Source organism: Podarcis muralis, chromosome 9, assembly GCF_964188315.1.
Source record: "Podarcis muralis chromosome 9, rPodMur119.hap1.1, whole genome shotgun sequence".
NCBI classification, from domain to species: Eukaryota; Metazoa; Chordata; class Lepidosauria; order Squamata; family Lacertidae; genus Podarcis; species Podarcis muralis.
In genome coordinates this window covers 54,484,200-54,499,664 of record NC_135663.1, presented here as the reverse complement: position 1 = coordinate 54,499,664, position 15,465 = coordinate 54,484,200, and the positions used below count along the sequence as shown (strand labels likewise).

The 15,465-nt window shown below is 43.5% G+C and overlaps 1 protein-coding gene across 1 annotated transcript in view; it reads left to right on the top strand.

The window, feature by feature from the left end:
- The window catches only part of KDR (kinase insert domain receptor), a 48,616-nt gene that overhangs the window by 16,774 nt on the left and 16,377 nt on the right, over window positions 1-15,465 (top strand). The window contains exons 11-18 of the mRNA XM_077934288.1: window positions 3,323-3,446; window positions 5,126-5,234; window positions 7,205-7,549; window positions 7,893-8,039; window positions 9,444-9,575; window positions 12,322-12,428; window positions 12,868-13,003; window positions 15,284-15,388. Coding sequence (XP_077790414.1) covers window positions 3,323-3,446; window positions 5,126-5,234; window positions 7,205-7,549; window positions 7,893-8,039; window positions 9,444-9,575; window positions 12,322-12,428; window positions 12,868-13,003; window positions 15,284-15,388 — 1,205 coding nt within the window. The remainder of the gene's footprint in view (window positions 1-3,322; window positions 3,447-5,125; window positions 5,235-7,204; window positions 7,550-7,892; window positions 8,040-9,443; window positions 9,576-12,321; window positions 12,429-12,867; window positions 13,004-15,283; window positions 15,389-15,465) is intronic.

The window sequence follows — 15,465 nt, the reverse complement described above, 5'->3', positions numbered from 1 at the left end:
CCCCGTGACGGAGTGAGCTCCCGTTGCTCGGTCCCTGCTCTTGCCAGTTTGAAAGCACGAAGTGCAAGTAGATAAATAGGTACCACTCCGGCGAGAAGGTAAACAGCATTTCCGTGCGCTGCTCTGGTTCACCAGAAGCGGTTTAGTCATGCTGGCCACATGATTCGGAAGCTGTACACCAGCTCCCTTGGCCAATAAAGCAAGATGAGTGCCGCAACCCCAGAGTCGGCCATGACTGGGCCTAGTGGTCAGGGGTCCCTTTACCTTACTTTAGTATCTATTTTTCCTGGTTTGGATCCAGTGTGCCAAAGAGGCTGCCTTATCCCTTTATAACAATCCATAAGATCAGCTGAGAGTGCTCTCTCTTGTAATGTTCTCTGTATGCCAAATCAGAAATCTCTGAGAAGCGCTGGCAGTGTTATCACGTTACCCATCTCTGGCTTCCCAAATTTCATTGGGCATTATTACCTGCATCAGCGGCCTAATTCAGACATGAAGGGATATCATGGTTTCTAGCTAGGTAAGCAAGTCACAGTGAGTGTTGGGTTGGTGCATTCTTCATTCCTCTTCTTTAGCGTGCCTCTTCTTTATCTGCTTCAGGTTTCACCCTAACCACAGTGTCTGGTGAAATCCAAACTCTCACCTCCTATTTATCCTCATCCCTAGAATGCACACAGCCCTGACTTCTGGCCAAAGATGTTTCTTTCCATTTATTTTGCTGTACCTTATTCACTGAAATAGCTCTTTGGTGCAGTGAAGCGGGAAAGTAAAACCTAACTTTGGGCTAGACTGGAGGAAGAGCAGAGGCTGTGTAAAAATATTCATTTCCACCCCTTCCTGGCAGTCGACACAACTTCCTCCAGCTCTGTTATGACTCTGTGAATGCGAAGCACTTGGGAATTGGTTCCAGCAACACAGGCAGTTAAACACCCAAATATTTTCACTCTCAAGGGCAAAACATGCATCATAGGAGTCTCTAAATGTGTATCTATCACACGCTTCTCTGTTAAGTTTGGGAAGTATTATTTTTAACTGATGGCTTAGTGCACTGTTAGGATTATTTGCTTGTTTTAAGCTGATATATATATATATTCCCCCATCCTTCTGTACAAAGTTGCTCAAGATGGCTGACAGTACAAAACCCACAAAACAATTGTTTTAAAAAGATAAAAAGCTACTAAATATTTAGGAAAGTTGTCTGTTCCCTGTGTGTTTGGACACTCCTTATGATATCATAACCAAATTTTGCATGATGGTTCCTGAGATCAAGGAGTGGATTGTTGTCTGTTTGGATACAATGGGAAACCATTTTGAATCAAGATGGCAGGCTGAACCTTTCAAAACTCTACTATTGTTAAGCATTTATTTCTAAACTACACTGATTTTTGTGTGTGGCTTCTTAGAATTCCTGAGCAATGGTGTTAGCATTTAATAAGCAAAACTCGTATGCTTTTACCCACAGTCCTCCTGGGCTATGGCAAACCCTCCAACATTTCTCTGATGAAAATAGGGTCGTCCCTTTCCATAATGAAAATTTTACTATTTGTATCCCACACATCTTACTGGGTTGCCCCAGCCACTCTGGGCCGCTTCCAACATATATAAACATTTTAAAAAACCTTCCTTATACTGGATTGCCTTCAGATGGCTCATAGGTTGGATAACTCCATATCCTCCAACATTTCTCCAATGAAAATAGGGACATCTTAAGGAAAAGTGGGACATTCTGGGATCAAATCATAAACTGGGATGGCTTCTGTAAATCTGGGACATCCCTGGAAAATAGGGACACTTGGAGGGTCTGGCTACAGTAATGCATTCTAGTTAATAGTGTAATCATAAAGATATGTGTACTTCAAAGCAATTTAGCTCCCTGGGACTTAGTCCCAGGTAAGTGTCTATAGGATTACTGTCAATTGTATTTATGCAGTATAGGATTTTAACTCTGGACAACAGCCAACTGGCAATTTTGTTGTTGTTGTTTGTACTCGTGACAAATCTGTCTGTTTTCTTTCTCTGATTTCCCTTATGGCGACCCTCTGCTGAATTTGACACTGTGCCTTATCTCTGTGAAAGGGCATCTCAGAGGAAGTGCCTTGATTGATGTTGGGGATGATAGAAAGAGCTTCTGACCAAGGGCCACTCCACTTCCCTTATCTGAGCTTCACACAAGGCCAGACTTCCTTTCGGATTATTATTATTTTTTCAAGAAAGAAAGAAAAAGGAGTCAGCTTTCCTGTTGTTGTTTTAAAAAACGACTTCCACTGTCTTCTTCCTTTGGTGCTAGTTATTTCCTGCACGAGGCCCAGAATCCTAAAGAAATACTTTTAAGGAATTCAGTAATTTCTCTGCTGCTCTCTGTCTGCCTTTAGAACGGAATCAACTCAAATTGTCAAAGTTATGAATCCACGTTTGTTTCCAGAATAGCTTCTTGCCCTCCCATCAGTATCCTGATTGAATTGACCTAGTTAGTGGTCTCATGTGGGACTTTACCTCTAGTCTAGGCCCTGGGAATTTCTATTCTTATACCAGCAGCAACATCTTGGGAGGTTGTGTATATAGTTTGAGTATATAGTTCTTTATTACAAATAGGTTCTGCAACAAAAAGTTGCACTGTATCCTCTCCTCCTGAGTAGAATAACCTCTGTTCAGGAGACCAGCCAGCCAGCCTGGGTCCTCCTTCAAGACATTGCAAGCCAGGTAGGTATCTCCAACCTTTTCAGACCCAGGATGCACTTTTAACCCAAACATGCATTTGGGGACCCATTTCTTAATATTCTTCCATAGTAAACTAATGTTCCATAGTAAACTAATGTTCCTGCATCAGGCTGTGACTGGCTAATGGGTCCCGACCCACCACTTGAAGCTAGATGGGAATCACCCTTCCTCCAGTTGAGGGGTGTTTGCTTTTCAAATGGACACTCAACAGTCCATGGTCCTAGGAAGCCACTGGTCTAGCTAAGGCCTCAAGTCGCTGTTCTTTTTGAGTATGGTACTCCCTTTGTTGCTTACTCCAGAGTTCACCTGCGCATGCTGATCCACCCCTCTTATTTCTTATCAGCTCCGTTATGGCTCCTGTCTTGTTGACGCTCAACCATCTGAGTTCAGTATAAGAGGGACTGATGTTCATTTCTCACTCCTCGTTCACAGCTTTCATAGGGAGTCTAGTGGCCTGTAATCCAAGTCTGCAGTATCAGAAAGTTCTGTCCCGGTGCCCGATGTACCTGTCTCTACCTTATGGGCATACATCTTGGGTATTTGTTGATACGAACAACCGGAAACTTGAAGGGTCATGTTTGTTTATGTGTTCTTTTCCACTCAGCCAAGCTGGACTGGGGAACAATCCTTACGCCTGTAAGAAGTGGAAAGACATAAACGACAGAAGAGGTGGAAATCGAATTGAAGCAGAAAAAACACAGTTTGTCGCTATTGCTGGGAAAATGAAGGTGAGACAGTCATTATCTAGCTCCTGTTTGAAATTCAGGGTATGAAGGAGTGTGGTCATGAAACTGAGAGCCGTGTGGTCCAGTGAGGGAGACTTGGACAATGGAGACTTGGTGTAAATCCCAGCCCTGTTATATGTCAAGGTGGCCTCATGTTCTCTCTTTCAGCCTCATTTTTTCACCTGTAAAATGGGACAGATATTGGTGTACCTCGTAATCTTGTGTGTATTTACTCTGAAGTACATTCCATTAAGTTCAGTGGAACTTGTTCGCAAGTAAGCATGCAGAGGATGGCACCTGTAATATTTTAATATAAATCCCTAAAATGTGTCAACACAGACACATGCTTTGAAATGCATGATAAAAATGAGCAAACAAATTGGGGGAAGACAAGGTAAATACAATTACAAATTAGAATTAGAATTGCAAATTATAAAAGCCTTCAGAGGTGGAAATGTTTAAATCATGGGAGGAGGGATTTCAAAGTTATTTAACCGCAGCTTACTGCATGTGGACGGAACACGGGTTGCACTGTGGGTTAAACCACAGAGCCTAGGGCTTGCCGATCAGAAGGTCAGTGGTTCGAATCCCGCGATGGGGTGAGCTCCCGTTGCTCCGTCCCTGCTCCTGCCAACCTAGCAGTTAGAAAGCACGTCAAAGTGCAAGTAGATAAATAGGTACCACTCCGGCGGGAAGGTAAACGGCGTTTCTGTGCACTGCTCTGGTTCGCCAGAAGCTGCTTAGTCATGCTGGCCACATGACCCGGAAGCTGTATGCCGGCTCCCTTGGCCAATAAAGCGAGATGAGCACCGCAACCTCAGAGTCGTCGGCGACTGGACCTAATGGTCAGGAGTCCCTTTACCTTTACCTACTGCATGTGGAACTATGATAAATGGCATTTGACCCTTCCTTGGAAGACTTAACAGCACAATCCTAGGCCTCTTCCCATTGACCAGGCTCACACATGTAATGCTAAGACGTAGTGTGAGAGTGGTGGTTCCTGAATAGGAGATTGCAGCTGCTTTGCTCATTTTCTTTTCCTGCTCTGCCTGTGCTCCTGTGAGTGAATTAAGAACCCTCAAGGAACATAGGAAGCTGCCATATACTGAGTTAGACCATTGGTCTATCTAGCTCAGTATTGTCTACATTGATTAGCACAGGCTCTCCAGGATTTCCCTGTCCTATCTGAAGATGCCTGGGATTGACCCTGGAACCTTTTCATGCAAAGCAGATCCTCTACCAGTGAGCTTACAGACCTCCTCCTAAGTGTGTTTAGGGTTAAGGTTAATGGTTGAAATCCTAAGCAGGCAGTACATTTTGTTGAAGACTTTGGTATAAATAAGCTTAGTGATGACCATCATATTACAGAAAGAATGCTGGAGAAAGTTGTCTATTTTCAGTTTTTCTTGATTCAATATCTGTACTGACAAGAAGATCTGTGTTGGCCATTGTAGAAAGATGGTTTAGGAAGGTTAAACAGTTTCACTTTTGTTTGCCAAAATGGGTAACCAGCTGGGCAAGGAAGCTTCAGAGACCTAAAACAATGGTTTGGCTGTGTTGCCTTGGGATTTACGATAGCCTATAGCTCCATGGTGATATATTCGGCTGACTTACTGTGTGAGATTTAACCAAATCCTTTAGTGCCTGTGAGGTATGTAATGGCTCGACTTGTTCTCTTGTAGACTGTAAGCACCCTCACAATTCAAGCAGCAAATGTATCTGCTTTGTACAGATGTGTGGCTAGTAACAAAGTTGGAGAAGGCGAGAGGGTCATTTCCTTTCATGTTACCAGTAAGTATAGCTCAATGATTGCCTGGCCATTGGCAAAATGGATATGTGTTTCATTAATGCTGCCAGTATATAAAAATGTCTCCTAAATATATATGACTGCTAGGATATGTGCAGGGAAGTCCAACGTTCGCACTAGATTTTCTTTTGAAACTTGTGCTATTTACCATTTCCTTTAAAAATAATGATATCCTAGAATGGTTCTGTGGAAGTGCTGTTTGTCTTTGGGATCATTTTTACTCTTTTAAGATGGAAACCGAACTTTGAGCACTCACTTCCTATTCTGATTGTGAAATGTGAAACGTCAATTAAAATTATGATTTTGATGTAGCAAAACAGAAAACGGCACTTCTATATGAGCCATCATGTTAAAGCTGGCGTAACTTCGGTGAGAGTAATCCGGGATTGGAAACAGATTTTTACTCCTAAATTATCCATGGTACAGATGCAGAGGTAGAGCAGGATTGGATCTGACCCAAGCAGTATCTCTGATATACTGCCAAGTCCAGGAATGCTATAGTCAGTGCTGACCATGGATCCAGTAGCCCCTTTCTCCCCAAAGAGGAATTCAGTCACTCACTGCCCACTTTGGACAGAATGACAAGCCATAGTTTATTGTTATGAAAATGATCGGCAGCAAAGCTCATGCTCATGCAATCCCCTTCTCCCCTTTACTCCTCTGGCGTGGCCAGGAAGAGGAGTTTGGAAGCTTTCACATCTTCTTTTAAAACAGCCACAGTTAGGTATCATATCCTAACTCAGACAAACTGCAGTTAGTCTTAACTAACCATGGTTAAGGTTTAACGCAGTTTAGAGTTCAGAGGTAGAGTGCTATTAACTGTGGTTCATTGAAATGGGAATCAAAAGCTTCCCATCTCCTCATGGGTTAAAGGAGGAGAGCAGGATGGACGATCCCCAGACATTGCTTACTGTTGCATTCATACCAGGCCTCTGTGTGAGGTAGGAAAGATCTGGTGATTGGAGTTTCCAAGGGGTGGAGCCTGATTAGAAGTATGTGGTTGTCTGTCTTTACATGTCGTCTTCTCACAAACACTGTGGTGGAAGGGCAAATCCATTTCGACTGTTTTGGGTGCTACACTATTCATTAATGAGTACAGAGGAGAATGTTAGACTTCCTAAGCATCTGATTCAATCTATCAGTCTTTTCCGAATGACAATCAGTGGGCATTCTGTTAGCAGGTATTTTTTGTTTTGAGTTTGGATTGCTTTGTGTCAGTCATATTAGGCAATTAATATTAGGCAGATGGACGCAGGTGGCGCTGTGGGTTAAAGCCTCAGCACCTAGGACTTGCCGATCGAAAGGTCGGCGGTTCGAATCCCTGCGGCGGGGTGCGCTCCTGTCGTTCGGTCCCAGCGCCTGCCAACCTAGCAGTTCGAAAGCACCCCCGGGTGCAAGTAGATAAATAGGGACCGCTTACTAGCGGGAAGGTAAACGGTGTTTCCGTGTGCGGCTCTGGCTTGCCAGAGCAGCGATGTCACGCTGGCCACGTGACCCGGAAGTGTCTGCGGACAGCACTGGCTCCTGGCCTATAGAGTGAGATGAGCGCACAACCCTAGAGTCTGGCAAGACTGGCCCGTACGGGCAGGGGTACCTTTACCTTTACCTATTAGGCAGATGCATTCACTGTATTGTTTTCATTGATTGCCATTTTATTTTATTATGCATATCCTTTAAAAACAGTTGATTTTACTTATATTTAGATTATTATTTTTTAGCTCAGCTTCTTTTTAGCATCTGATTTTATTGGTAGTTTAATGTCTATTTTATATTGCTTTAAGAAAACCGCTTAGAGGTTTTGATGATTAAACAGTATAGGCACAATTAAAATAAATATAGTAATGAGCTGGAAATTGAAGTCTAGCCGCTTCCAGAATGAAAGTGTTAGCTGCACATCTCAATACAAAATGTTTCTCGGCATGACTGATCCCAGTTCCTCCATTTGTGTTTGCAGGAGGACTTGAAGTTAACCTTCAGCCTAAGAGTCAGCCAACTGAGAAGCACAATGTCTCCTTGCAGTGTATGGCAGACAAGTTCACTTTTGAAAACCTGACTTGGTTTAAGCTGAGTCCTCGCGCTTCCATGGTGCGGCTTGGCAGGCTGCCTTTGCCCGTCTGCAAGAACCTGGACGCTCTTCAGAAGCTGAATGCCACAGTTGCGAGAGCCAATGGAGAGAACATCACCATGCAACTCATGCTCCGTAATGTTTCCCTCCAGGACAGCGGGGATTATGTGTGCATAGCCCAGGACAGAAAGACCAAAACACGACACTGCCTTGTCAAACACCTTGCTATTCAAGGTAACCCATGGAAACTCTCTTGTGTCATGATTGTGACTAAACTCATAAAAACTCATTGTTATGAGTTTAGTCATAATGGCTCAATTCCAGATTAATCTATAGGTTTTGAAATCCGCATAAAAATGTCTGTTTAAACATTCAAATGTATTTCCTCCCCCTCAAAATAATTCATTTTTAAATGCATTTTGATAATAGTTGGGAAGTGCAAAAGTCCAATCTGCTATAGATGTTCATTTTGTAGCTCGTGCTCCAACAGCACCATGACTCACCAGCTGCTTCAGAATTGTAATTCAAAAGTTGCATTTTTAAATCCTGAATTTTTTATCCCCCACCACCGCAACAGAACCAGTGGCACCTGCAATCACCCGAAACCCTGAGAATCAAACAACAAATATTGGTGAAACTATAGAAGTATCTTGTGTAGCAAATGGAATTCCTTCTCCACTCATCACATGGTTTAAAAACAACGTAACCCTTGTTGAAGATTCAGGTGAGGCCGAGTGTTCTGTCCTGTGGCTAACCCTTGTTGCCTACTTTTACATTTCTCTATTGATTTTGTAATTCCTAATTTATTCCTTGACCAAGAAGTACATTTTGCATAATGTGCTTTCTGTGCTCCTGATATTTGGTGGGACACGCTATTACTTTTATCAGCCTTTATTTTTACCATACCTGTTGCTTTGATGAATGAGCATTGGCGTTGTGGCTTTAGGCTCTGCCCCCAATCTACACATATGCGCTGAACGCCTGGACAAGATCTCCATGCATACAGTTATGTGCACAGAGGGCTCTGTCTGTGTGCTCAGAGCCCAGCAGAGGAAGGGTTTCTGATTCTGCCAACAAACCCTTCAGTGTGTGCAGTGGAGGACCCTATACATGCATTCAACTAACCTGCATAGATTGGTTTTGAAACATCTTGCTTCAATCTGTGCACATTCATTTCAATATTAGTCGCCATGGCCCTATACTGCTTTGAGGATCAGATGCATCATGCCTCTGCATCCCAGAATAACGGTGGGAGAGGACCATTGCCCTCCTATTCTGCTTTTGGGTTTCCCATGGGCATTTGGTTGGCCATCATAAGAAACAGAGCTGGGCTTGGTAGGTCCAGCAAGGCTTTTCTTTGGTTCTTAGAGAGCTTTATAAGTGCACTGGATATGGGGAATTATGCAGGTAGATCAGGGCTGACACAATAGGGCTGTCTGAGGCAAAGGACAACATGCTCCTCACCCCATTTCAGCAGCCTGGACTGTCAGTGGGATAATGCAATGGCATAATGTCCTCCAGTGCGCTTGAGGACAGCAGGCTACTTTAGGGCTGAATACCAGGCCTGTGGTGTACATAGGGGAATTTGGGAAAGCGGGGAGCTGTCACTGCTGGCCCCCAGCATCTGTCACCTGATGCAGTTGTCTCACTGTCTAATGGTAGGGCCAGCCTTGATAATCAAATTCCATCCAGCCATTGTAAAATTAACCAAAGGGAATATATATAGAGAGAGCTCTTGCCTGTGCTGAAGACATGCCCTTTGATCTGAAAGCCCTTTCCTAATGCCAAATGTGTGGTTGGGTTTTCCTTGCTCACATTGTCAGAGGAACTCCCCTCTTTATCATTGGGGTGTTTGCCTAATCCTTATCACTGAAAGCAGGTTCTGGGGCTTAATCCTGGTGAGCTCTGGTTGAGATTAAACCAGGCTCATGGCTGGATGGAAGAGTCAAAGTGGGGGTTTGGAGTGTGCAAAATACAGAGCTTCTGTACAAGCCTCATGAAAGATAAGAAAACCCTTGCAAAATCCCGCATTTATCGGCGTCTTTGTCTGAAGAACAAAGACCAAGTCAAATTAACAAAGGCAATGAAAGAAACGTTTGTATCTGTGTCTTCTTCTTTTTTAAATAAGGTATTGTTTTGAAAGATGGGAACAGAACTCTCACCATACGGAGGGTGAGGAAAGAAGATGAAGGTCTCTACACTTGCCATGCTTGTAATATCCTGGGCTGTTCAAAAGCAGCTGCGTTTTTTGAAGTAGAAGGTTGGTATGAACCACGGGTCTCTGGGTTTCGCAAAGTGTTACTTTCTGCTCCATTTATATTTTATTCTCATAGAAGCATAAAATTTGACAGTACTTCAGAGATCATCTAGTCGATGCAGAAAATCAATTACTGCAGGGTCTCGATAGTCCTCTCCCTCCCGGTTTAAATGTAAATATATGTTGCAAGCTCTTCTTGCAGAAAACCGTTGAGCCCACTGAGACATAGGTGGTTTGTTGAGTGGAATCAGGGCTGAAGGGAAACAAGTTTGTAAGAACTGTAGACCAGTCAGGGAGACTAGAAACTGTGTGGTAGCCAAGAAACAAATACAGTAGTACCTCGGGTTACAGAAGCTTCAGGTTACATACACTTCAGGTTACAGATTCCGCTAACCCAGAAATAGTACCTCAGGTTAAGAACTTTGCTTCAGGATGAGAACAGAAATTGTGCTCTGGTGGCGCGGCAGCAGCAGGAGGCCCCATTAGCTAAAGTGGTTCTTGAGGTTAAGAACAGTTTCAGGTTAAGAACGGACCTCCGGAACAAATTAAGTACTTAACCCAAGGTACCACTGTAAGCCAAAGTGTCAAAATCCAAACAGAAAAGACTAGGAGGATGCTAGGTAGACCACAACAAGATATCTGAGTGGCTCCTTTGGCTTCATTGAAGTAAATTGCAGGAACAGTCATTTGTGTAAGTGGTCCCCCTAAAATAAATATTCCCACTGAACCACATTCACTCATCAAAGATCTCAACCTTCTCTTAAAATCTCTGATCAAATTTCTTGTTTTGCATATTAACAAGCCACCCCTAGACACAATTTTTTTAAAAAAAGAGTTGTCGGCTAGTGAAAGAAACCTTGCCCCAGCGTGATGGCCTGCTGAGGGTTTTGTTTTTATTTTTATTTTAACCAAGCAATCCAAAGCTATATCCTGTTATTCTTACAGTCCGCAGCAGGATATTGAAGGGATGTGCCATGTGACATTTTGTGTGTGGGGGGCGGGATGGAAAGTGCCTGTAAATAGACCTCCATGTAAATACGTGCTTTCGGTTATCCAACAAAGGTGACTCGCTGGACTTTGGCTTGTAGAAATTGAAACGTGATTGTGAGAGAGTGATTTGAATGAGGGAATTTATCACCAGCCTCAGCGCAGGCTGTCGATTGATGTTAAAACAATAAACCAATGTGAGGCACAGATTGCATGATGGAAGAGCTGAAATATACAGTCATGGGGTGAAGAGTGAACTTCATGGTAGAAATGAGTTCTTTTGATGTTGATTGCAGAACCGTTTTTGGTGCTGATAAGCTTAATCAGTGTTTGCCAGAGTAAACGTCTGCCCCGTAAGAAGCTGACTTAAATAAGACTTCTGGGCCATCTTTCTTAGTTTTGTGTACATTGATAGACACCAGTTTTTAAGTGTTGCAGGCAGGAATCTTCTCAGCACTACCTGAAGATGGTGGGAATTGGACCAACAGCACCTTCCCTGAGCTATAGCACCTTGTCTATAACAAAATCAAGTTTAGGCACTTTGACATCCTAAGAAAATATTAAGATGGAGTCTCACACTATATCAGAGACTGAAACTCTTGGGCATTCTAATCTTTACACCTGGTCAAGTTCCTTTGTATAGATCCTCCTACATCTGTTTCCTATGCTGGTGAGGTCAGCCATCAACCTTCTGGGATCTTGATTCATTTACTCCCAAGGAGCGCTGTCTTCCTCTAGCAATTGAGTCCTCATTTAACAAAATCTCATGCCCAGCCGGGATTACCTTTCCCATTTGCTTCCACTGATCGCTTACTAGTAGGGATGGGAGATAAATTCGCTTCCGTTTGCATTTAAAAAAGCAAACTTAGCCAATTTGCACTTTCCAAAACACAGCCATCCTTCAATATTTGCATGTTTCTGAATTTTGCCATGCAGTTCTCCACATGTATAACGTGTACATTTAAATGCATGTGTTGGTGAAATCAAATGCATTTTATTACAAGAGATTCCTTGCAGAAATGTGTGTATAATTGTCAAAAATGTATGTTAGGAGAATTCACACTGAAATGTTGAGAAATTCATGGAGAATTCCCCCCCCCCAAAAAAAAGAGCAAGCAAATTGATGCAGAAGTGTGGAAAACTAAATTTTAAGATAATAAAAATGAGAAACTGAGAGACCTGAAATAAACAGATTTGTTCATCCCTCCTTATTAGTTACCCAACATTTCTTGATATAATACTACTTGTTGGCTTCTATCCATTCAGAGCAGTATAAATAAGTCATATTTTGGAAAATTTATCTGGCGACAAAAGGCACAATCCAACAAAATTAAAGCACTTTTAAAATCCCAGGGCTTTCTGCGGGAACATAGGATTACACCTAAAAGTGCTTAACTTTGACTGGATCTGCTGAGTTCTTTACTCCCTGCTGGGAGACCAATATTACCACATACCAGTGTGCACAACTTGGTTTATTTCATAGAGTGAGGAGATGAATCAGAGAATGCCTTGACTGACCAGTATTATGGACTGCTCTTGAGTCAATTCACCTCGAGTTCCAGTGGAGGGATTTGTGCTGTGTACTGAAGTGTCCCACATACACTTTCCCTTTAACACATTTTTGTCTTCGTTGACTTGCTACGTGTTAGACTCCTAACATTTTTGTTCTCAGACAAGGAACCTCTTTCAGTACTTCAGCTGATGACCTGCCCCAATAAGCTCTGGGCTACTATCAATGAACTGTTCGATTGTCTCTTCCCAGGCACTGATGAGAAAACGAACCTCGAGCTCATTATTCTGGTTGGAACGGCGGTAATTGCCATGTTCTTCTGGTTGCTCCTCGTAATCATTCTCCGGACCGTTAAGCGGGTAATGAAACCATTCTCCCACTGTCCCATCGGCATCAATCTTGCATGGCAAATGAAAACTGATGGGGACTCTTTTGTGTTGTTTCTTGCATTGTCTTTAAATCAACAGCCGCATTTTTTCCTCTTGGTACCATCACATTCTTTCCTGGAATTTGAGGGCACATAAATTGTGCTTTTTAATTGACCAGGCATTTGGTGGAGGGGAAAAAAGAAGAAGAAGACCTTTTCCAGAAATTAATAAAGCAAGTAATTAACAATGATTTGTGGGCACATGCCCTGCAATGTTTCTGGGGGCAAACTGCATACTTGCATTCCTTTGGACAAAAAAACAAAAAAGTCCCAGACTTCCATAATGCCAGTAAATGTGACCCACCGCTCATTGCCCAAGCAGTAAGGATAATTGTATTTAATTTGCACTACTACTGCTTTTATTTTTTCAGGCCAATGGAGGAGAACTAAAGACTGGCTACCTATCTATCATCATGGATCCTGATGAAGTCCCTATGGATGAACAATGTGAACGTCTCCCTTACGATGCCAACACATGGGAATTCCCCAGAGATAGGCTAAAGCTAGGTGGGTCTCCTTATGAATGAGCAAGCAAAATGTCCCTTCAAACTTGAAATCAGAGACTGCTTTAATTACTGTATTTTTCGCTCTATAGGACGCACTTTCCCCCCTCCAAAAATGAAGGGGAAATGTTTGTGCGTCCTATGGAGCGAATGCAGGCTCCTTGGCTTCAGCGAAAGCAACGCGAAGCCTCCAAAGTGCAGAGGGAGCGCTTCCTCCGTGCTCCGGAGGCTAAGCGTTGCTTTCACTGAAGCCTGGAGAGCGAGAGGGGTCAGTGCGCTCCGACCCCTCTCGCTCTCCAGGCTTCAGGGATAGCTGCCTGAAGCCTTTGGAGTGCAGCAGAACCTCGCGCTGCGCTCCAAAGGCTTTGGGGTTAGCTGTGCAAAGCCTCCGCAGGGCAGTGGGTTGAAGGCACCCCGCTGCCCCGCGGAGGCTTGAAAGGCTGTCCCCGAAGCCAGAACAGAGAGACGGAGCACTGTGCAGCGTCTCACTGTTCTAGCTTGGGGATGCCAGGGCTTTATGGGGAAACCCCTGGCTTCCCCCTTCAGCCCCGACACTGATTTGATTCAGAATATTTTTTACTTGTTTTCCTCCTCTAAAAACTAGGTGCGTCCTTTGCTCGGGTGCATCCTATAGACGCTGGTTTTGGAAATGTGTGATAGAATCATAGAATTGTATAGGAAGAGACCCTGAGGATCATTTAGTCCAACCCCTTGCAATGCAGGAGTTCAGAACTTGTCCTATACGGGGATCTAACCTGCAACATTGGCACCACACTCTAACACATCTGAGCTATCCTAATATCTAATATGGAGGTCATTGTATGCTCTGATTGGAGCTTGGAACTCTTGGTTCACTATCCACTGGTGAGCACCATGTATGCGCTGAAACTTCAGGTTTGCAAGAAATACCTAGAGTGGAGTTGGAATTTCCCAGGAGACTCCTTAGGCTTTAATTTCATAACTAGACCTCAGCACTGGAGGTCTTGGGAACACAAGATTTTTTGTAATTTTTTAAAAAGGAGTAATCATAAGTGCATGCAAAGTAACACTCCATTGTCGCAGAGTGTCTACATCATAGTGGCACACTTCTGGGGCGATGAAACAGTGCTTACAAATTGGAGGGACTAGTTTCCCTGATTCTGTTGAACTGTGCTGCCTACTGTTCTCCAGTTCAACAGCCTAGAGACAAAATCACTTGAGCCCAGTGGTGCCCAAACTTTCCTTTTTTTTAACATAGTCTTGGCAGACCACATAATGATTTTTCCGCCTTTTGTAGCAGTTGCAATGCAATGCTGTTTGATTTTTTAAAAATTGCATTCATATGGCTGCTTTTATGTATTGGATGTTTTGTATTATAATTTGAATTCCATGGATTTCAAGTTGTATGCATTAAAATTCAAGAAATAAAAGAAGCAATAAAAATACAATTAAAATTCAGGGGGTACTCAAGGGTAGGGACGCGGGTGGCGTTGTGGGTTAAACCACGGAACCTAGGACTTGCTGATCAGAAGGTCGGTGGTTTGAATCCCCATGACGGGGTGAGCTCCCATTCCTCGGTCCCAGCTCCTGCCAACCTAGCAGTTCGAAAGCACGTCAAAGTGCAAGTAGATAAATAGGTACCGCTCTGGTGGGAAGGTAAACGGCGGTTCCATTCGCTGCTCTGGTTTGCCAGAAGCAGCTTAGTCATGCTGGCCACATGACCCGGAAGCTGTACGCCGGCTCCCTCGGCCAATAAAGCGAGATGAGTGCCGCAACCCCAGAGTCGGTCACAACTGGACCTAATGGTCAGGGGTCCCTTTACCTTTTACTCAAGGGTACGCAGTCTCTCTTTTCGATTAAAAAGTGTGACATTTACTGTAACAACTTCACAGTAGTTTTTCTAGGAAAAAAAGCACTGAATATGAGCATTGAATTTACTAGGTGTGCCATCTTCTCTCTATAACCGCAAAGCCCTAGACAGGTCAAGGGCCACGTCTAAATGAAGCTTCCAGACCATTGGTGGGCCACAGACCACAATTGGGAACCCCGTGCTCTAGACTTCTTTTTTTGATGCCATTTCCAGAAACCTTGGTCGACACTGAGGTGTGTGTTTTACTGTAACACAACATGTGAGGTGGCAGGATTCTGCTTTTATGTTTGTTCCCTTTATAGCTGTGGTGCTCTCTGCCTTCATTGCAGCGCGATCCACCAGGCTTGTTTGCTAAATACGTAGCCAGCTCCCTTCAATTGCTTGGACAGTAGAAATATTTTGAAAGTTTATCTTTTTGTTTTATTTTGTCTCCAGGTAAGCCGCTTGGTCGGGGAGCCTTTGGCCAAGTGATTGAAGCAGATGCATTTGGAATCGATAAAATGACTACCTGCCGGACCGTTGCAGTCAAAATGCTTAAAGGTGAGGCTCGAGAACTAAAATTCACCTATGAAGGATGTTCTGGGCAATCAGCATTTGTTGATGACATTGTAAGACCT